Raw genomic sequence first — 23,546 nt, forward strand, 5'->3', positions numbered from 1 at the left:
GAGCTCTCAGCCCAGAAATCACCAGCGTTGATAAGAAAGCAAGAGCTCTCAGCCCAGAAATCACCAGCGTTGATAAGAAAGCAAGAGCTCTCAGCCCAGAAATCACCAGCGTTGATAAGAAAGCAAGAGCTCTCAGCCCAGAAATCACCAGCGTTGATAAGAAAGCAAGAGCTCTCAGCCCAGAAATCACCAGCGTTGATAAGAAAGCAAGAGCTCTCAGCCCAGAAATCACCAGCGTTGATAAGAAAGCAAGAGCTCTCAGCCCAGAAATCACCAGCGTTGATAAGAAAGCAAGAGCTCTCAGCCCAGAAATCACCAGCGTTGATAAGAAAGCAAGAGCTCTCAGCCCAGAAATCACCAGCGTTGATAAGAAAGCAAGAGCTCTCAGCCCAGAAATCACCAGCGTTGATAAGAAAGCAAGAGCTCTCAGCCCAGAAATCACCAGCGTTGATAAGAAAGCAAGAGCTCTCAGCCCAGAAATCACCAGCGTTGATAAGAAAGCAAGAGCTCTCAGCCCAGAAATCACCAGCGTTGATAAGAAAGCAAGAGCTCTCAGCCCAGAAATCACCAGCGTTGATAAGAAAGCAAGAGCTCTCAGCCCAGAAATCACCAGCGTTGATAAGAAAGCAAGAGCTCTCAGCCCAGAAATCACCAGCGTTGATAAGAAAGCAAGAGCTCTCAGCCCAGAAATCACCAGCGTTGATAAGAAAGCAAGAGCTCTCAGCCCAGAAATCACCAGCGTTGATAAGAAAGCAAGAGCTCTCAGCCCAGAAATCACCAGCGTTGATAAGAAAGCAAGAGCTCTCAGCCCAGAAATCACCAGCGTTGATAAGAAAGCAAGAGCTCTCAGCCCAGAAATCACCAGCGTTGATAAGAAAGCAAGAGCTCTCAGCCCAGAAATCACCAGCGTTGATAAGAAAGCAAGAGCTCTCAGCCCAGAAATCACCAGCGTTGATAAGAAAGCAAGAGCTCTCAGCCCAGAAATCACCAGCGTTGATAAGAAAGCAAGAGCTCTCAGCCCAGAAATCACCAGCGTTGATAAGAAAGCAAGAGCTCTCAGCCCAGAAATCACCAGCGTTGATAAGACAGCCAGGGCTATCACCCCAGAAATCATCAGAGTTGGCTAGAAATCCAGGGCTCTCATCCCAGAAATCACCAGAGTTTTCTAGAAAGCCAGAGAGAAGTGAATCCTGGATGTACCCCCCCTCTTCTCAACGCCCTGGGACCATCATCCACCCCTCTGCCCAGAAGCTCAAAGGGAGTGTTTCCTCCCCCACCTCCGCTGGTAAGGTGGGGGTGAGGAGGACTGGGTTTGGGCACACAGTCTCTTAAAGGTTCACCATCACTGGTCTATACAGCTCCATCATCAACATAGTAACACAAACAAATTAAAATAATTAACATATCCATTTTCACAGAACCTATGATCTTCATTGTACCAAAATGGGATAAGAAAGGTTAGTAAAAGGTAGTAAAAGGTAGAAACCTTAGGGAATGTTGGAAGCCATCCTTTATTCATATCTCAATGTAAATTGGTTTAATACATTTACTTTCTGTTGCTGAGTTTAGGAAATAGAAGTTCTGTGGGTTGAGAACAGAGGTGGTTGAGGACAAAGAAAGAAGGGAATTGAGAAGGGAAAGGTTAGGTTGAAAATGAGCCAACACCTCTGCTACTTACTCCCCTACTTGTAGCACTGCCTATCTTGGCTTCTCTGGGACTTAGTTTCTTCTTAAGTGAGTAGGGCTTAGGTTGTTGCAGCATGAACCAGAATAAAAAATGGCATGATTTTTCAGGTCCAGGAAGTCAGGGCCAGGGCCAAGAGAAAAATGAAATAAATAAGACACAGGTCTTAACCCCAAGTACTTTACTGTTTAATATGGGAGATAAACAAGGACACCACGCTTTTTATCCTATAAACAAAACCCAGCTTGAGAAAGACCTACATTGGCATATGTCTTTTTGTCCTTGCTGTTCTCTTCATCCAGATTGGGTGATCTGGTCTACAATAAAGGAAATTTAGCCAGTGAAGAAAACTAGATTAAGATCTCTTATGTTTTTCTGCCAAAGATTGCTAGAGGAAGCTGGGTTTCATAAAACAGCTAGCCTTGCTTTTCTAAAGTGCCAGAAAGGAATGGGTCAGCCATTTTCCTTAGAGAAATTAGTGAAACTGCAGAGATCCACCCATGTGAGAATTAGTCCTTCCCTCCCCAAAATGAAGTAATGGGAGAGGAGCTGAGGCTTCAAGTCCACTTCCTTATTAAAATAACCTTCAAACAGGAATGCCAGGGGAAGTCCAAGGCATAGACTCTCAGGCCAATCCAAAGGAAGACAACTCTGGGGATAAAAGACTGTCAAGCCCTTGCTCATCACCTTGATAGAGCTGGAAATAGAGTTGCACTACTGACCTGACTTTTATTTATAGACCATATGCTTCTATTAATAATTATACTCGAAGTGACCTCATTTTATTTATTGTTTAAAATTCTGGGTGCTACAGCATAACGTAGATTAACATATAAAAGCCTTAATTATGAGGAGAGGAAGTTTTTGTTATGCCTTTTGGGTGAAAGACATTGAAAAGATTCAATTGAGTCTACTGGATGATTGTTGATGGAAGAAAATTTGTGAGGCTTAGTTACTAGGAGAATAGCCCACAGAGACAGCCAGAGATACTGAAGTAGCAGATACTTTCTAGGAACCTATCCTCTTAATTGGTGAGTACCAATTGAGGAGAGAAATCCATGGAAGGTGGCTGTTGGGGTGACTGTGGGGAGGGAGTTTCAACATGAATATATACAAAATAAAAATAGTAATTTTGAGAGGTCAGACACTGACAGATGGCTGTGGGGATCAGGAAATTATTTTGTAAAGAACATGATACTTGACCTGCTTTGGTCTAGAAAATTCCTCTCTATATATCCACAAAATTACAGATCTAGTCAAAGAAAAAAAATGAAAACCACCTACTAAAATACCCAATTTATATTGTTCTTACATTAATTTTTAAATATTATTATAAACTTAATAACTATAAACAAAAAAATTTTAAAACTTAAAATCACACTTAAAACTATGAAGCACAAATGATATGAAATGATTCAAATGAATTTAATTATCTCCAGGGATGAGAGCACATTTGGGACATGGGTACGCTTTTAAGGAGTTCTGAAAAGTGATGTCATTGAAGACTTTTACATTCCTCATTTGAATGACAGTTATATCAGGAAGACTGAAATATTTCTTAATACTTTAATTAGAATCTTAGACGCAGGGGAATATAAGTGGCTAAGCAAATAGAGTCTATTTGGTCTAGGGCCAAGAAGACCCAAATTCAAATCCTGCCTCAAATACTTCTTAGCTGTGTGACCTTGGACAAATAGCTTAACTTTAGTTATCTCAGCTATAAAATGAGAACAATAATAGCACCTACTTCCCAAGGTTGTTGTGAGGTTAAAAGAACATAATATTTGAGAAGCACTTAGCATAGTGCCTAGCACATAGTAGGTGCTATGTAAATGCTAGGTAGCTATTATTATTATTAGATAAATAGCAATAGAATAATGTTATTCTTCCCTCTCATAAATAATATTTGGACTTAAAGCATCTTAAAGGCAATTTAATTTATATTTGCTTAATTGTTTCTAAAATAATCAATAGTATCCAGTCCTAAAAAGCTTTTTGAGCTTCTTTAGGACAAACCTCAGGATTCATTCCCATTGTTCTTCAAATTCAATAGCTATACACTGATAATTACACTTAAAAAAATAACCCCACAGACTTGTGTTAAAGTTTATTTTTCATTATTTATTTAATTTTATTTTAAAATATCTTCCCATGTTTCCATGATTCATTTTCTATCCCTCCTCTCTTCCCTCCCCCATCTGAGAGCGGACAAGCAATTCCATTGCGTTGTACAAATGTTATCACTTGATACCTGTTTCCATATTATTCATTTTTGCTATAGAGCAATTTTTAAAAAAGCCTAAATCCCAAATCACATACCCATATATACATGTGATAAGTGATGTCATATACTTTGCTTTTGCATTTCTACTCCCATAGTTCTTTCTCTCAATGTGGATAGCATTCTTTTGCATAAGCCCTTTAGGAATGTCCTGGCTTGTTGCATTGCTAATACTAGCAAAGTCCATTATATTGGATTGTTCCACAATGTTTTACTTTCTGTGTACAATGTTCTTCTGGTTCTGCTCATTTCACTCTGCATCAGTTCATTGAGGTTCTCCCAGTTCATATATAAAGCTTATGGATCATCAATCCTTACAGCACAATAATATTCCATCACCACCATATACAACAATTTCTTCAGCCATTCTCTGATTGAGGAACACCCTCACATTTTCCGATTTTTTGCCACCACAAAGCTATGAATATTTTTGTACAAATATTTTTCTTTTTTATTTCTTTGGGGTCCAAATCTAGGAGTGGTCTTGCTGGATCAAAGGGTATGCATTTTTTAAAGACCTTTGCACCTAATTCCATACTATCTTCCAGAAAGGCTGGATCAATTCACAGCTCCAAAAGCAATGTATGTGTCCCAATTTTGCCACATCCCCTCCAACATTTATTATTTTTCTTTGCTGTCATAATGGCCAATCTGCTAGGTGTGAGGTGGTACCTCAACATTGTTTTGATTTGCATTTCTCTAATTATGAGAGATTTAGAACACTTTCATGTGCTTATTGATAGTTTTGATTTCTTTATCTGAAAACTGCCTATTCATGTCCTTTGACCATTTGCCAATTGGGGAATGGCTTGATTTTTTTGTACAATTGACTTAGCTCCTTATAAATTTGAGAAATGAGACCTTTGTCAAAAGTTTTCGTTATAAAATTCTCCACCCCCTCCCGCCCCATTGGTTGCTTCCCTTCTAATTTTGGTTGCATTGGTTTTTTTACAGAAACTTTTTAATTTAATATAATCAAAATTATTAATTTTACATTTTGTAGTGTTCTCTATCTCCTGCTTGGTCATAGATTCCTTCCTTTCCCTGACAGGTATACTATTCTATGTTCACCTAATTTGTTTATGATTTCCCTCTTTATATTTAAGTCATTTACCCACTATGAGTTAATCTTGGTATAGGGTATAAGATGTTGATTTAAGCCTAATTTCTCCCATACTGTTTTCCAATTCTTCCAGCAGTTTTTGTCAAATAGTGGGTTCTTGTCCCCAAAGTTGGAATCTTTGGTCTTATTGAACACTATCTTGCTACTGTCATTTACCCCAAGTTTGTTCCATTGATCCACCTTTCTATCTCTAAATCAGTACCAAATAGTTTCGATGCTCACTGCTTTATAGTATTGTTTGAGATCTGGTAATGCTAGGCCTTCCTCCTTCATATTTTTTTTCATTATTTCCCTTGATAGTCTTGATCATTTGTTCTTCCAGATGAAATTTTCTAATTCTATAAAAAAGTGTTTTGGTAGTTTGATGGGAATAGCACTGAATAAATAAATTTGGGTAGGATCGTCATTTTTATTATATTATCTCATTCTACCCATGAGCAGTTGTTTTCCCAATAGTTTAGATCTAGTTTTATTTGTGTGAATTATTTTGTAGTTGTGTTTATATAATTCCTGTGTTTGGTTTAGCAGATAGATTCCTAAATATTTCATACTGTCTAGAGTGATTTTAAATGGAGTTTCTCTTTATAACTCCTGCTGCTGAATTTGGTTGGAAATATACAGAAATGCTGATGATTTATGTGAGTTTATCTTATTCCCTGCAACTTTGCTAAAGTTGTTAATTATTTTCACTATCCTTTTAGTTGATTTTCTAGGATTCTTTAAATATACCACCATGCCAATGCAAAGGGTGATAGTTTCATTTCCTCAATGCATACTTTAATCCCTTCAATTTCTTTTTCTTCTCTAATTGCTATTGCTAGCATTTCTAGTACAATATTAAATAAGGGAGGTGATAATGGGCATCCTTGCTTCACTCCTGATCTTATTGGGAAGGCTTCTAACTTGTCCTCATTGCAGATGATACTTGCTGACAGTTTTAAATATATACTGTTTACTATTTTAAGGAATGGCCCTTCTATTCCTATACTTACTAGTGTTTTTAATAGAAATGGGTGTTATGTTTTGTCAAAGGCTTTTTCTGCATTCTATTAAGGTAATCATGATTTCTGTTGGTTTGATTATTTATATGGTCAATTATGTAGATGGTTTTCTTAATATTAAACCATACTTACATTCTTGGTATAAATCCAACTTGGTCATAGTGAATAATCCTTGTGATAACTAGCCTTTTAGCTAGTATTTTATTTAAGATTTTCGCATCTATGTTCATTAAGGAGATTGATCTATAGTTTTCCTTCTCTGTTTTTGGTCATTCTGGCTTGGGAATCAGTTCCCTTTTTGTAGCATAAAAAGAATTTGGTAAGACTCCTTCTTTGCTCATTTTGTCAAATAATTTGTAGAGTATTGGGATTAACTGATATTTAAAAGTTTGATAGAATTCACATGTGAATCAGTTTGGCTGTGGGGATTTTTTCTGAGGGAGTTCTTTGATGGCTTGTTCAATTTCTTTTTCTGATATAAGATTATTTAAGTATTTTATTTCATCTTTTATTTATCTAGGCAATTTATATTTTTGTAAATATTCCTCCATTTCTCCTAGATTGCCATATTTATTGCCATATGGTTGAGCAAAATAATTTCTAATAATTACCTTAATTTTCTCTTCATTAGAGATGAGATCTTTTCATTCATGATACTGTGAATTTGGTCCTCTTTTTTATTTTTCTTAATTAGGTTAACAAACACTTTACCTATTTTATTTGCTTTTTTTCCCCCAAAATACCAGAACCTAGACTTATTTATTAGTTCAATATTTTTTTTACTTTCAATTATACTAATTTCTCCTTTGATTTTTAGGATTTCCAATTTGTTCTATGTCTGAGGGTTTTTAATTTTTTCTTTTTCTAATTTTTTAGTTGCATGCTTAATTTGTTAATCTCTTGTTTTTTCTTTTTTTGTTAATATTGGCACTCAGGGATATAAATTTTTCCTTGAGTACTGCTTTTATTATATCCCCAAAATTTTTAGATGTTGTTTCCTCATTGTCATTTTCTTCAGTGAAATTATTAATTGTTTCTATGATTTATTCTTTAACCAAGTAGTTTTGGAGAATCAGATTATTAAATTTCCAATTAATTTTTGATTTGCCTCTCCATGTACCCTTACTAAATACAACTTTTATCGTATTATGATCTGAAAAAATTACAATTATTATTTCTGCTTTTCTGCATTTGTTTGCAATGTTTTTATGCCTTAGTACATGGTCACTCTTTGTCAATATACCATGTTTTGCTGAAAAGAAGGTATATTCCTTTTTATCCCTACTTGCTTTTCTCCATATATCTTTTAAATCTAATTTTTCTAAGATTTTAAAGATTTCAAAACTCTCCTTATTTAGTTTTTGGTTTGATTTATCTAGATCTGAAAGAAGAAGGTTGAAGTCTCCCACTAGTGTAGTTTTACTATCTATTTCCTCCTTAAGCTCTAATAGTTTCTCCTTTAAAAATCTAGGTGCTATACCATTTGGTGCATACATATTGAGTACTGATATTTCTTCATCTACTGCCTTTTATCAGGATATAATTACCTTTCTTATCTCTTTTAATCAGATCTATTTTTACTTTGGCTTTGTCACACATTGTAATTGAGACTTCTACCTTCTTTTTCTCAGTTGGTGCTTAATAAATTCTGCTCTAGCCTCTTACCTTTACCCTATGTGTGTCTACCTGCCTCATGTGTATTGCTTATAGACAACATATGGTAGGATTTTGGTTTTTAATGCACTCTGCTATCTGCTTCCATTTTATGGGTGAGTTCATCCCATTCACATTTGGAGTTATGATTACTACCTGTCTATTCCCCATCATTTTGATTTCCTCTTTTAGTCCTGCCCTTTTTTCTTTCACTATTTTCTTCTATACTAGTGTTTTGCTTTTAATTAGTACCCCTTTTCCCCACCGTTATTTTACTTTCCTTCATACCTCCTCCCTTCTTATTCCCCACTTATTTCTCTTCAAGGTCTATGACTCCCCCCCTCCCCCTAATCTTTCTTTCACTTTTAATATTCCCTGCCCCACTCCCCCCCATTCATTATTCCCTTTCAACTTCCCTGTAGGGTTAGATAGAATTCTATATTGCAATAGATCTGGCTGTTCTTCCCTCTCAGAACTAATTCCACTGAGAGTAAGGTTTAAGTATTATCTATTACCACTCTCTTCCTCCCCTTCTTATAATAGTATTCTTCCTCTTCCCCCATGACTCTTAATGTGGTATAATTTATCCTATCATTCTTCTTCCTTTGAGTTCCTCTTAGTACCATTCTCTTTTTTTGTCCCTCAACCCAATTTCTTTACATATCTTAAACAACTTAACACCACAACCTCTACTTGTGAATATTTCTTCTATCTACTATGATAATAAAAACATTTTTTAAGAGTTACAGGTATAATTTTTCCATATATAAAAATCAATTTGACCTTATTGAAGCCTTTAAAAATTTTCCCCCTTCTTTCTTATTTACCTTTTTTATGGTTCTCTTGAATTTTGTATTTGGACATCAGATTGTCCTTTTAGTTCTGGTCTTTTCTTTAGGAATGCTTGGAAGCCGTCTATTTTATTAAATGCCCATACTTTCCCCTGAAAGTATATAGTCAGTTTTTGATGAGTGATTCTTGATTATAGACCCAATTCTGTTGCCTTCCTGAATATCGTATTTCAATCCTTACAGTCCTTTAGTGTGGACTCTGACAGATCCTATGTAATCCTGACTGGGGCTCCTTGATATCTGAATTGCCTCTTTCTGGCCACTTGAAGTATTTCCTCCTTGGCCTGGAAGTTCTTGAATTTGACTATAAAATTCCTGGGGTTGTCTTTTGGGGATTTAATTTAGGGGGTGATCTATGAATTCTTTCAATGTCTATTTTGCCCTCTTATTCAAGAATATCAGGGTGATTTTCTTGGATAGTTTCTTATAAAATAATGTCAAAGCTTTTATTTGGTTTGAGGCTTTTAGGTAGACCAATAATTCTCAAATTGTTTCTCCTGGATCTGTTTTCCCTGTCAATTATCTTTTCAATGAGATATTTCATGTTTTCATCTATTTTTTATTCTTTTGATTTTGCTTTATTAATTCTTGCTCTCTTGTGAGATCATTAGCTTCTACTTGCCCAATTCTAGTCTTTAAAGACTGATTTTCAGCTATGGTCTTTTGATTTCCCTTTTTGGTTTGGTCTATCATGCTTTTCATGGTTTATAGCAGGTCATTTCTGGTCTCCAATTTGCTTATTACTTCATTTGATTTCTGTGTCTCTTTTTCCATATGGGCAATTTTCTTTTAAGCTGTTATTTTCTTTTCAAATTCCTTCCATTTCTTTTTCCCACTTTTCTTCCCATTTTTCTTCTATCTTTCTTACTTGGTTCTTGAACTCCTTGTTCCTTGAGAGCTTGTGACCAATTTCCAATTTTTTTGGAAAGTTTGGATGTGTTTACTTATTTGTCACTCTCTGCTGTTGCCTCTATATTTTGATCTTTTTCTCTGTAGAAATTATCCAGGGTCAAGAGTTTTTGTTGTTGTTGTTGCTTATTCCTTTTGCCACTAGTGGATCTAGGTTCCTGCATGTTGGTGGACATTGTTCTTTTAGCTTCTGTCTCTCAGGGCTTTGCCTTGGTAGTATCTTCCCTTCTCTGTCAAAAGCCTGAGTGAGGGCCAGTAGATCTGTGATGTTCTTTGTGTAGTGCACTTTAAAACATTTTGACCTGAGGCTATCTTTCCAGCCCCTATTGCCTCTCAGAAACAGCCTTTTTTCTGCCCAAGCTCCATGCTCTGTTACCCAGGCTCTGTGCTCTTCAGCCCTGAGTCTCAGTTCTCACTGCTGAGGCCTTGCACTGCCCTCAGGGCTAAGTCTGTGGCACTTTCAGCCAGCTCCAAAGAATTTAGAGATTGCTCCATCCCATGATCTGACTCTAGCAAGGTAGGTGGTATGGGGGAGGGGTGATCAGCTTGTGTTTTAATTAGTGCAATTTTGTCCCCCTTATAGGTTGGGAATCTCCAAACATTGCCTACCTTTAAGGTTGTGTCCAGTGGGAAAGCCCCTTTATTCATCTGGATTTGATTTCTGTTGTTTTGAGGTGCTTTATAATGATCATTTAGAAGGAGATTCAGAAAGCTCATGCTACTATGCTGCCATCTTGGCTCCTTCTCTTGTGGTAGAGTTTAAATCAAGATGTAGATCTCATTTTACACTCAGCTAAATATATATTTGTGGAAATATTTTAGGGAAATTTCATTAATGCGGTCTAATTCTTCCTCAATGAAGGCTTCAAAAAATTCTTTCTTCTGAATATTTTCTCCCCTTGGGAATCAGCAACTATTTATTGAGCAAATAATCTAAATATGCATCCTCAACATGAATCCTGTGCTTTAATTTGTGATTCTTCTGATATCCCCCTTTAAGTTTGCCTCCATATTATTACTATTCATTTCTAGATTCAGATTTTGCTTTACTTTGGAAAGCATATCATCATCTTTTTTATCTACTGAAGCAGTTACTTTGGTAAGATTTCCTTTTGCTATAATAAAAAAACTGTTGTGTTGGTTGTAGAATGCTTATACCTTATCCATTGTTGCTATAAATATGATTATTATTCATCTTCAATTTAAAGGCAGGAAAAAATCTTCATATTCACTCCTCTGAAGGTGTAAATTTTCACCCTGTAAAAACTACATCTGCTAAAGAAACTGCAACCTTAAGTAGGGGCAGCTGGGTTAGCTCAGTGGATTGAGAGCCAGGCCTAGAGACGAAAAGGTCCTAGGTTCAAATCCGGGCTCAGACACTTCCCAGCTGGGTGACCCTGAGCGACAGTGTGACCCACTGCCTACTGCTTGTGGCCCTATGCTCCTAGAATGGAGTCCCAGGATAAAAAAAAAAAAAAAGTGCTTTTTGAATTGTCACTAGTTCTAAGATTATTGTAGTGATGAATTTCATTTCTTTCCAAAATGGCTTTGCTACCAGGATAAAGTGCAATGCCAGTACCCTTTAATAATAAGGATGTCATCAGTCAGTAAGGCAAAGTTTGTAGCTTGATATTCTCCAGGAAAGATAACTACTGTGTCACCACTGTAACAGCTATCCAAAACCAGATCTAAATCATCATGTTACTAGAGAAGTGTCTGAGGATGTGTCTTTAACTGTTTCAGTCCTCATCACTTTTGCTACAATGTGAGTTACAGTTTTCCCCAATTCTCTTTTTCCTTTCTTATTGCTCAAGATTCTTGAGAAGAAAGGACCATGAACTCTGAGGCACAAATCTTCTCACATCTTCAACCACCCACACAGCATAACAGTATCAGAGTATTTTTTCCAACACTCAGCCTCTGCTGCATATGGGTCTTCTTTCACATTCTTTTGATATTTAATTAGTTCCATACTTTCATTTTTGTACTTCTCCAAATTTTTTTTTTAAAAACGCTATGCAATAGAACCAGGGATTGTACCATCCTGTATATCACACCACATATTAATCCTTTCTTACAATTAGGGCTACATAGTTTTCACAACTTTCTTCATCATCCCAGTCTCTCCAAAGGAAGTCAGAAAAATGTTAACAAGAACTCTATCAAATGGCATAGAAGCTTCTTCATATTTGACAAAGAACAACTCTGGATTTGTCTTGCAGACTCCAAGCCATTTGTCTTTCATCTTTCATTTTTCTGACAGATATTTGCTCACTGCTTCATCAGCGTCCTCTGCCTTGCAGCCCTACAACACCTGGGTGTAATAGAGCGCCACCTTCTCCTCCCGACGCGCACACAGGCAGCAGCGGCTGGCTGTGCGGCAGGGGCTGCGCTGGCGCCGCCGCCTCCGCCTCCGCCTCCGCCTCCACCACCACCACCACCTCAGGCACCGAGAGCAGGCCTTCCTCTTCTTCCTCCTCCTCGCCTTTGGCGAGGCCGTTAGCCTGGGGGATGGGCAGGACCTTCAGCCGCTGCCTCACCGGCTCTCGGCCCGCCTTGGCACCAAGGGTCGAGGCCGAAGCCACTCCAGCTCCCTGGCCCCGAGGTAGAACCGTTGGCCACTTTTCCCGCCCAGCGCCTCTTCTGAATATTTTATAATGATTTTATAATGATTTAAGATGCCTTTTTTTTTTTTTTTGGCTGTACAGCCAAAGACCACATGCCAGAAAGGGAACTAAAGTTGAAGAATTTGTAACACACACACCACACACACACACACACACACACACACACACACACACACACACACACACAGAAGGAAAAAATGGAAAGGCTGGTCCTGAAAGAAATACTCAGATATAGTTTCCAATTGGTCATCACCTACTCTAGGTACTTAAAAAAAAAATCAATTTCTTAAAGACCGCTGTTTCCTTTTCTTGACAGAAGGGAAGAAGAGCCCCCCATTGCCTGAAGGGTTTTTAGGAACCTGGAAACTTGTAGAGACTACCAACTTTGATAGTTACATGAAAGAACTAGGTAAGGATTAATTTTTCATTTACTTGGATAATAATAACTTTTTCTTTCTAGGGGAACCAGGCTTTTGACTTAATACATTTCACATTGGAAGGGCTGACCAGATTAAATATTCCTTCCTCTTCAGAAAATATGATTTGCTCTGATTTCCTTTTATTTCTCTATTCTAAATGTTTTTAAAGTTTTTCAGTTAGAAAAAGAAACTTGTATGTGAAAGGGTTACTAGAGTTTTGGGTTTTTTTTGACATATAGCTAATAGAAATTATCTTCTTGATTTACTATTCCTATTCTCTTCCGTTTATCAGGCTCATTGCCTATTGCCTCCCACCCTGTAGAAACAAACAAATATATTGGCAGTCTAGTATAATGTTGTGTAGCAATTTCCACTTGAAATGCAAATGCTGAATTTCCCATCTTAGTTTATGCTATGCTGTATTCTTGCTTCCTTTCCAGGATGAAAACATAGCTAAAATGATTTGGCTTTTCCCTTACAGTTAATGAGGGGGCAAAGATTATTAAAAGAGCCTCAGGATTAGGTATCAAGGTTGGATGTTGATTGTTTTGCCTGTTTTGCCATAAAGCCTATTCTGATAATGGCTTATTCTTCACATGTGCCTTTTTGGAAAGGCTTAGCCATGTTTTTGGACTTGAACTATAGAAGATTTGTGGATGTTAAAGTCAGGCTTCCCATTCTAACCATCAAAACCCGTCTGAAGTGATACTATGAAAGTAGTAAAGAATTCACTTGAAGAAGTCTTCAGTCTTACTGTATTTATTTCAGTCCCTGCTATGATTAAGTATAAAAAGGATTTAAAAGAGAAAGAGAATGAGTAATGCTAATATAGATAAGTGAGTGTGCATCCCCTCACCAATAATTTTGTGCCAAGAAACAGGGCAGTTAGCACCCCAGCAGTCCTTGTAGTTTACAGGGGCTACAAAAGGAGGTTCCTTTTTTTTAACAGCATGTGCTCAGTGAAGACTTTCTTGGAAGTAGTGTTTTGGAGGAAGGAGAGGAATTATGCATAGTTTTACGTGGGAATCAACATTTAAGTGTTTGTCACTTTGTACAGTGCCTGGCACATAGTAGGTCCTGAATAAATGTTTATTTATTGACTGATTGTCACTTATGGGTTGAAAAGTTCATGGCTTTTCAAAAGCTCCAGCCTTCTAAAAAGATAAAGCACCCTTCCTGGTTTTCTGAAACAACTAGATGCTGGCTTGTAAAAAAGAGGCAGAAGAGTGATCTAATCTTGTATTGATTCTTATGTAAGACCATGATCACAACATGCTAACTTTCCTTTTTCAGATAGATTGTGTGAGGGACTGGAGTCTGAGTGCTTTAACTAGGGACTTCCTCAAAAATATTCATTAAACGTGTTTGAATCCTATATAAACAAATTACCATACATTAAAAAATAATAAATTTATTTGAATTATTTAAACCATTTTAGGGGGAAGGGACTGGATTTGTTATTTCTCTGGCATGGGATATACCAACCAAGAACTCTATCAGTGCAGATTGGGACCTGCCTTGCAAATTTATAGTTTCAGAAATCTACACTTGGATTGAATGCTTTGCCCAGGGCCACACATAGTTAGAAGCAGAGTAGAGGCGCTAGACTTTCCCGACTCTCAAGCCAGCTGTCCATCTACTGGGGTAGGTTACCTCTTTAATCCTTTGTTGTTATTCAGTCATTTCAGTCGGGTCCAACTTTTTGTGACCCCATTTAAGATTTTCTTAACAAAGATATTGGAGTGGTTTGTCATTTCCTATTCCAGTTCATTTTACAGACGAGGAACTGAGGGAAACAAGACTGAAGAACCAGGCACCTGCCCAAACTGAGGCAAACAAGGTTGTGACTTGCCCAAGGTTACATAGTTATTAGGTAGCTGAGGCCAAATTCGAACTCAGGATGCTGAGTCTTTCTGATTGCAGACCTTGCCCTTGATCCACTAAGATTGTGACTACCTGGGTGCCCCACTTCAATCTTAAGCAGTTGTAATAAATGACTGGGATCAGACCCTGAGAAGCAGCTTTAGGAGGGAAGAGATTGTGACACTCCAGGTTACTCAAGGTGGCAAATCAAAAGTCAAACCTCTTATTTCCTTATCATAAAGTGTAGTATCTACTTCCCATGATGTTGCATTCATTATATTTTAGAATGTTTTCATATTTTGCCAGTCTTGTTCACCATTTACCTACTTTTTTTTTTTAATTTGGAAGCTTGTTTTAGCTGAACTAGCTGCAAAGTTAGATCTGACTCAGCACTACTGTTGCCCTCATTCCTAGTTTTTTCACTTATTCCCATCTCTGATATTTCTTGTTATCTCTAAGGAAGTAAAGAAAATAAAATTTATAGTTCTAGATCTTTTGTTAAAATTTATTCATAAAACCCTTGCCTTCTGTCTTAGAATCAATACTGTGTATTGGCTCCAAGGCAGAAGAGCCATTAAGGACAAGGCAATGGGGATTAAGTGAATTTCTTAGGGTCACACAGCTAGGCAATGTCTGATTCAAATTAAATTTGAATACAAGACTTCCTCTTTCTGGGCTTGTCTCTCCAACTACTGAGTCACCTAACTGCCCCCCTAGTCCTAGGTCTTTAAAAACACTTTCAACATATGAGTAAAACCATATAACTTTAGTGCTGGAAGACACAGAGACTATCTAGGCCCACTCTTTCATTTTATAGATGAGAAAACTAAGACCCAGAGAGTTTAAACATGTTCAAGACCAGATACTTAGCAGACCCACAACCTCCTGGCTGCTCTCCCAGCTTGGCATTCTCTCTTTTCATGAGACCACTTTGCCTCCTGGTCATCCTTTGTAGTATTTGTACCTGTGCAAAGTTCATATTACAGAGATGGTAGCTATCATCATTGTTAGGTGGTAGAGGCAGTAGCATCACTGGGGTCTAGTTGGAGAATGGCCAGTTCTTAAGAAGCTTGCCCCAGCAGATGCTTAACAAATGTTTGTTGAAATCACTTGAATCGAAGCCACGTATAACATTTTGTGGAAAGGAGGTTTTCCAAGAACAGTGCATTCCCTCTTCCCCTTTTCATAGCCTCTCACCTCCATCCTGGACATCCTAGGCTTGAATGAGGAATCTGAATGTAATGGAGGTTTTATAGTTCTTCTGTCAAACTTTTTATCTTAATTTAACTCCTCCCAAAGGCATAGTGATGTGCTGCCTACTGTAGTGAGTCAGTGTGGAGGATGGATGGAGGACTGGCCTCAGAGTCCTTGGGAAAGTCATATAACCTCTCAGTGCTCCAAGCCAAAGGTGTCCAATATGTTCCAGAGTGCATCTGAACCAGATTAGAATGGAATTGAGGAGTACTTAACAAAATAAATAAAAATACAATAGAACATAATATTAATAAGTAGGTTTCTAAGTCCCCTTTTCTATGGGAGTTTGACATCGCTGCTCTAGACAATTGTTAGACAGTATGATATGTTAGAAATGTCCCCTTGCATAAGCAGAGGGACTTTCTCTTACCCATCTCTGCCCCTAGAATTCTCTAGAGAAGGGTAATCATAGGTCCAGGTCTGTCATTCTGTCTCTCTGTAGAGCTGATTTATGGATCTTTCTCAATCATCTTTGTTCTACACCATAGTAAGTGGTCTGATGGTGTTTCAGGGGGTTCTGGACCAATATGATTTCAGTGATGTGGAAACTCCTGGTGTGGAAATTTCCTTTCCTAATGTACAAATATAAACTGACCGTGTCAATTCCACTGCAATTTGTAGTTTTAGAAAGCTGTCTGAACATACTGAAAGGTTAAGGAGCCTGTAGTCACATAGCTGTTATGTTGGACTTAAAAACAGGTGTTACAATCTGCAAAACTAACCCATTATCCACTAAACCTGACCCTGTCACCATAAGAGATAAGTAGGAAAAATCACATCTTTGGGGAAATTAAGCCATGACACAAGTCCAACAATAATTTAGAAAAAGTGTGTATGAATATGAGGCTTGGGTAGCAAGAGAAACTAATTTGAAAGGGTTAATCCGTAGCAAATGATCAATTCTTGTAATCATAATTCCTTACTTAAATAATTCCATATCAGAAAAAGAAATTGAACAAACCATCAGGGAACTTAATAAGAAAAAATCCCCAGGGCCAGATGGATTCACAAGTGAATTCTATCAAACATTTAAAGAACAACTAATCCCAATATTATACAAATTTGACATAATAAGCAAAGAAGGAATTTTACCAAATTCTTTTTATGACACAAATATAGTACTGATTCCCAAGCCATGAAGACCAAAAACAGAGAAAGAAAACTACAGACCAATCTCCTTAATGAACATAGACGCAAAAATCTTAAATAAAATAGATAGCAAAAAGACACCAGCAAGTGATCCATGAGGGTTGTTCATTATGATCAGGTGGGATTTATATCAGGAATACAAGGATGGTTTAATATTAGGAAAACTATCTACATAATTGACTATATCAATAATCAAACCAACAGAAATTATAATTATCTCAATAGTTGCAGAAAAAGCATTTGATAAAACACAACAGCCATTCCTATTAAAAATACTAGGAAGTATAGGAATAGAAGGGTCATTCCTAAAAATAATAAACAGTATATATATTTAAAACCATCAGCAAGTATCATCTGCAATGGGGACAAGTTAGAAGCCTTCCCAATAAGATCAGGACTGAAGCAAAGATGCCCATTATCACCCCTATTATTTAATATTGTTCTAGAAAAACTAGCGATTAGAGAAGAAAAAAATTGAAGGGATTAAAGTAGGTATTGAGGAAACTAAACTATCACTCTTTGCAGATGATAAGATAGTATATTTAAAGAATCCTAGAAAATCAACTAAAAGGATAGTGGAAATAATTAACAACTTTAGTAAAGTTTTAGGGAATAAGATAAACCCACATAAATCGTCAGCATTTCTGTATATTTCCAACCAAATTCAGCAGCAGGAGTTAGAAAGAGAAACTCCATTTCAAACCACTCTAGACAATATAAAATATTTAGGAATCTATCTGCCAAGACAAACACAGGAATTATATGAACACAACTACAAAATACTTTTCACACAATTTAACTAGATTTAAATAATTGGAAAAACAATTGCTTATGGGTAGGATGAGCTAATATAATAAAAATGGCAATTCTACCCAAATTAATCTACTTATTCAGTGCCATACCTATCAAACTACCAAAAAACTTTTTTATAGAATTAGAAAAAATTATTACAGAATTCATATGGAAGAACAAATGATCAAGACTATCATGGGAAATAATGAAAAAAAAAGTGAAGGATGGGTAATCATAATTCCTTCACAATGAATAGAGGTTCTTTTTTTTAATGACCAAACATAACTAGATTCTTCCATGTCACAGGAATTCTTGACTTTAGGGTTCATGAACTGTTTTTAAAAAAAAATTTTTGTAACTACATTTCAATCTAACAGATTTCATTTTATTTTATGTATTAAAAATATTATTGTAAGAAGGGGTATGTAGAATTTACCAGGGTATAAATGAGGGCTATAAAACAAGAAGAGTCAAGTCTCTCTTGGCCAAAGACATGCCATTAGTGAGAAGTTAGACAATCTAAATTCGTTCTTGCTTCACTCTCACTAAAGCACATTTATGATATTTTAAGCTATTACTGAATCAGTAAATATTTATGAAACTCCTACAATGTGCCAGGCACTGGATATTTGTCCTGTTGTATCTGCATGATGTCAGGAGATAGGTGGCCAAGTTTGGTGTTTAATGATGCTGATAGAGCTTTTTGTCTTGTTTGGCTTCATGTTTTTTACCATATTGTCAATCACTTACAATACTGACCCTCATGCTTGTTCAGGTTGTGTTCTTGAAAAGAGATATGTTAGTGTCTTTACTCCCAGTGCTGTTGTCAGGATCTGAGACATAGGATCTTAGAGCTGTTATGATAAAAATTTTCTCAAGATACTCATTTTTTGGGAAAGAATATAAGTTTATTGATTATATCAGCTTATTGATTAGGTCAGCATCATAACCAGTGAAATGACATAGGTCAGTGACCATCTCAAATACCCCAAACTTGATGAGGTAGATCAATAAATAGTTTCAGAAGCTCATTATTCATTCCTTACCTTCAAGACATTTCTAATTGACAAATAGCTAATTAAGAGATGATCTATCAAACTATCCATCCCTCTCTGTCCCCACTGGTTGACGGTTGATGGTTTGCCATGTATGTAGACGAAGAATCATTGCAAAACCTTCCTGGTAAGCAGAATCTGTGAAAAGATCGCATTTCTAAGAACAAAGAAAATGCAAAAGTCTTTAGACTGGATGGTGTTTGATGTCCACAGAATACAGGAACTGATTTGGGCTTTTCTACCCTAGGACAATGATATGAGAATTAATATAATGCATGAAAAATAAATTCTCACAGCTATAACTTTAATGGGATATAGATGATGTGTGTCTTCAAGCCTTTTCTTTCACCAAATGGTCTCTATATTTTTCTTGCAAAAGAGAAGTGAGGCCTTTTAGGAACTCACTATCATCCTTGTTCTTTCTTAGAGTTAAAAGAATAATAAAAATAATTTTAAAAAATCCTTAATAGAAAAAAGACTTGGAGTTGTATTATGGGTGGCTGCTTATAGTAGAATCAAAAAGAAAACATTCTCTTTTCTGAATTTTAGGAGTGGGTTTTGCCACCAGAAAAGTGGCAGCCATGGTTAAACCTGACATGATCATCAGTATTGCAGATGATGTAATTACCATTAGAACAGAAAGTACTGTTAAAAGTACTGAGGTTTCCTTCAGACTGGGCCAGGAATTTGATGAAGTCACTGCTGATGACAGAAAAGTAAAGGTGAGGAATACAAATTCCCTCTATGTTAATGGGCATTTCTTTCTTTAAAAATAATTTTAATTGGTATCCTTTGTTTTGGATCAACTTCATTTCTTACTATTCCCTTCCTTTTCCCTACCTTGAAAAATATCCTTTATAATAAAGAAAACAAAAGAAAGAGAAAAGAGGCACTTTGAGAAAACTAACACATCAACCCAATATTAATATGTATTTTTAACACAGTGTTCTCTGTGTCCACAGGGAAAGGAAGGTAATTACATTCTCATATCTCTTCTGTCGATCTTGGTTTTGTCATCATAATTATACAATGTTCATATTTTTTTTGTTCTTTCCATTTACATTATTGTAGTCCCTCTATATTGTTTTCATGATTCTACTTACTTCACTTTGTCTTATTTCATGTCTTACCATGGTTCTGTACATCTTCATATTATTTCTTTCAGCACTATAGTATTCTGCTAGTTATATACTATAATTTATTTAGCCTTTCCCCAAGAAATGGACATCTGCTTCATTTCCAGTTCTTTACCACAACTACTATCACAAAACAAATCTGTGATAAATATTTTAGCACATTTGGAACTTTCCATTCTATCTTTCCTCTCTTTGGGGTGAGCAGTAGAGTTTTCAGGTGAAAAGCTATAGTCATTTTAATCACTTTATTGGTATTAATTCCAATTTTATTTCCTTAATACATAATGCATTGTTTTATCATTAGGGCATCAGTGTACTTGCCTTTGTATAATCCCTACAAAGCCATCTATTTCTATCTTTGTCATCTTCCTCCCCCTCCACCCACTAATGTGCAGGGAGAGGGTAAAATCTCAGAGTTATTTTGACTTGTATTTCTCTTATTATTAATGATTTGGAACAATCTGTTATATGGTTGTTAATAGTTTATAATTCTTCTTTTGAGAACCATTTATATCCTTTGACATCATCTCCATTCATTAATAGCTCACTGTTGTACCCAGTTGTATTGGTTCTCTGTGTATCAGCAGAGATATTTATTGCAAACATTTTCTCCCATTGAGCTTCCTCCTTTCCTTTCCCAGTCACATTGCTTTTGTTTATGCAAAAGCTTTTCAATTTCACATAATAGAAATAATTATACAATGTTCAGATTTTTTTTACCTTGAATTACCTTGATTTCTCGTTTGGTTAATAATTTCCCCTTAAGATATATTTTTCTATAGCCCCTGAGAAATCCAGTATACTATAACGATAAGAAAAAAAGGATTAACCCATTGTAAATGAAAGGCATGTGAGAATAAGTATGGTGGCTGATTTCTCCTATCTCCCCAGGGGACACAAAGAGTCTCACTAAGCATTTTTCTTCTCATAGAGTCTCATAACTGTAGAAGATGGTGCACTGATTCATGTTCAGAAATGGGATGGAAAAATAACCACAATAAGAAGAAAACTAGTGGAAGATAAACTTGTGGTGGTGAGTAATTTACAATCATTGACTTCAGCAATGTGATGCTGCAGAAGGGAACTCTATGGAGGGAGAGAGAGAAAGCCTAGGCCCGATGTTTGCCTTTGCCATTCATTACCTAAATGAACTTTGATGAATCACTTAATTTTTTAGTGCTTTGGTTTCCTTGTCTATGAAGTAAAGAGGTTGGACTGGATGGACTATGAAGGCCCAGCTCTAAAACTGTGATCCTAGATAACCTCATATCCCATTTTCTGTGTATAGAGCAGCTAATTGCCAGCTCTGCCTTGGGGCACTTTGGAGAAAGCAAAAGGGGACTCTTGGGTCCATAGTTGACCGTACTCTGAACTCAGCTGTGCACTCTATGGTATCATCTAATTAGATCTGATATTACTAAAGAAGAAACGTACATATACTGCTCCTACCCTCTAGCTAAGTTGAAAAAGAGAAAAGAGAAGAAATCCTTTCACCACTGTTATTTCTCCTCTGATGTTTAACTCTCACCTCTTTTTGTTCCCTAGGAATGCCTCATGAAGGATGTTACCTCCACTAGAGTTTATGAAAGACCATGAAGGAGTGATTTCTCAATGGGCCAAAGCTGCCAAACCACCACTTTTTGTCATGTGTGTGTCATTAAAATCAATGTGGTTCTTCCTGATTAAATTGGGAGAAATCCCATTTGCAAAGCACTAAAATCCATGATACATTGTTCACTGTGGGACTGCATAAGAATTATGACTTCTCTTGATATTTTAAAATAAATTTCCTCCTGGAAAATTTGTAGTTAACAAGGGTACTTGCAAGGGGGAGGTCAATAATATAATCATTTTAAAATAACTTGCTTGTGATTCCTTCACTGGTCAATAATCCAAAAGAATTATACTGTCATCTTTATATAGAGAAATTTTTCATTAATTTGGAATTCATGATAACTCAGATATAGTGTTTGTGCTTCAGTATTGCTTTGCGACTGAACCATATATACCCCAATGTAAATGAACTGGATGTCTTCCTATGGAATGTAATTTCAGGTTTTCTACCTTTACTTGTACTACAATCTCTAAAGCTTTTTTCTCCCTCTCCTTTTGTCCTCTATTGGGGGAAAGCCATTCTATTTGAGGGCAGGAAAAAAAAATACAAAATTCCCTTGTTAGAAAGTAATTCATTGAGAATTCACACTAAGGTATAAATTATTTTTTTGAAAAACCTTTTTTTTTTTTCTAAAACCTCCCGTCTCTACATCAGAGAAAGGGATGTAGAGACAGGAGACATTGGATGTCTGAAAGGAACTCTAAAATTGGGTCCCATCCATAAAGTAAAGTCCAAGTTGACAGGCATTTTTAAAAACCTCTCACCTTCTTAGAATTGCTGCCAGTATTAGTTCTGAGGCAGAAGAGTGGTAAGAGCTGCATAGTTGGGTTTAAATGACTTTTCCAGGGTCATAGAGGAAGTATCTGAGGCCAGAATTAAACATAGGACCTCCTGATTCCTGGCCTTGGCCTTCAACAAGCATTTATTAAGCACATACCCAAGCAGAACTGGAGCTACAAAGTCAGGCAAAAGTAGTCCTTTTAAAAAGCTCACAATCTAATAGAGGTTATAAAAAGCAAATAATTATGTGCAAACAAAATATATATAGGACATATTGGAAATAATCTCTGAAGGAAAACACTAGCGTAAGGGAAGTGGCTTCTTGGTGGGATTTTAGCCAAGACCTAAAAGAAGACTAGGAAACCAGAAGATAGACCCAAGGAGGGAGAAAGTTCCCAACACAAAGAAGAACCAGTGAAAATTCAGTGAGTAGATGTATTATCTTGTGCAAGGAACATCAAGGACATTGCTGTCACTAGATCATAAAGTACATGGAGAGGAGCAAGATATAAGAGTAGTAAGGTTGGAAGGGACCAGCCTATGAAGAAGATTTGATAATTGACAAAGGGCATTAAAAAGGTAGAACTGACAAGTTTTGAAGACTGGTTGGATATGGCAGGTGGTGAGAGTGAGGAGTTAAGGATAATATTGAGATTGTGAGCCTGGGTGAATGGCAAGATGGTAGAGTGCTCAACAGTGAAAGGGAAGTCAGGAGGAAGGGAGCATTTTGGGGAAGTGTGTGATTTAAGTTTTAGACAAGTTGAAGTTAAGAGTTTAAGCACAGGCTGTATGAGATGCACGAATGGAGATTAGGGAAGGAAATTAGAACTAGACAGATAAATCTGAGTCATCTGGTGTAAAAAGATGACCAATTTCTTGGGAGCAGATTTAAGATTATTATATGGAATAATATAGAGGGAGGAGAGAAGAGAGCATAGGCCAGAGCCAAGAGGATCACCCACCGTTAGTGGGCATGATCTAAATGAAGATCTAGCAAAGAAGACGGGAGTAGCTAGCCAGATTAGAAGAAAACCAGGAGAGAGCAGTGTCACAAAAGCCTAGAGAGAAGGAAATATCAAGGAAAAAAGATGATTAATTGTATCAAAGCCTCCCTAGAGAGGTAGGTCAAGCAGAATGAGGATTGAGAAAAAGTTCATTCGATTAGAAGACCAGGAGATTATTGGTAAGTTTGGAGAAAGTATCTTCAGTTGAATGATGAGGTCAAAAGCCAGAGTGTTAAGAAGAGTGAGAGAAAAAGAAATTGAGGCAACAGTTGTAGATTCTTCTCAGAACTTCTCAAAGAGTTTAGTCAGGAAAGGGAGGACGTATATAAATCTGTTGGATGCTAGCTAAT

At 36.7% G+C, this 23,546-nt stretch overlaps 1 protein-coding gene across 1 annotated transcript; it reads left to right on the top strand.

Moving 5' to 3' along the window:
• Positions 1-1,194: 1,194 nt before the first annotated feature.
• On the top strand, positions 1,195-21,582 carry LOC123253195. The gene is made up of 6 exons (XM_044682446.1): positions 1,195-1,285; positions 11,766-12,107; positions 12,446-12,538; positions 19,211-19,383; positions 20,729-20,830; positions 21,343-21,582. Exons 1-6 carry the CDS (start codon positions 1,195-1,197, stop codon positions 21,391-21,393), a joined length of 852 nt encoding a protein of 283 aa, XP_044538381.1. The 3' UTR covers positions 21,394-21,582.
• Positions 21,583-23,546: the final 1,964 nt, after the last annotated feature.

This window comes from Gracilinanus agilis, chromosome 1, assembly GCF_016433145.1.
Source record: "Gracilinanus agilis isolate LMUSP501 chromosome 1, AgileGrace, whole genome shotgun sequence".
Classification (NCBI taxonomy): Eukaryota; Metazoa; Chordata; class Mammalia; order Didelphimorphia; family Didelphidae; genus Gracilinanus; species Gracilinanus agilis.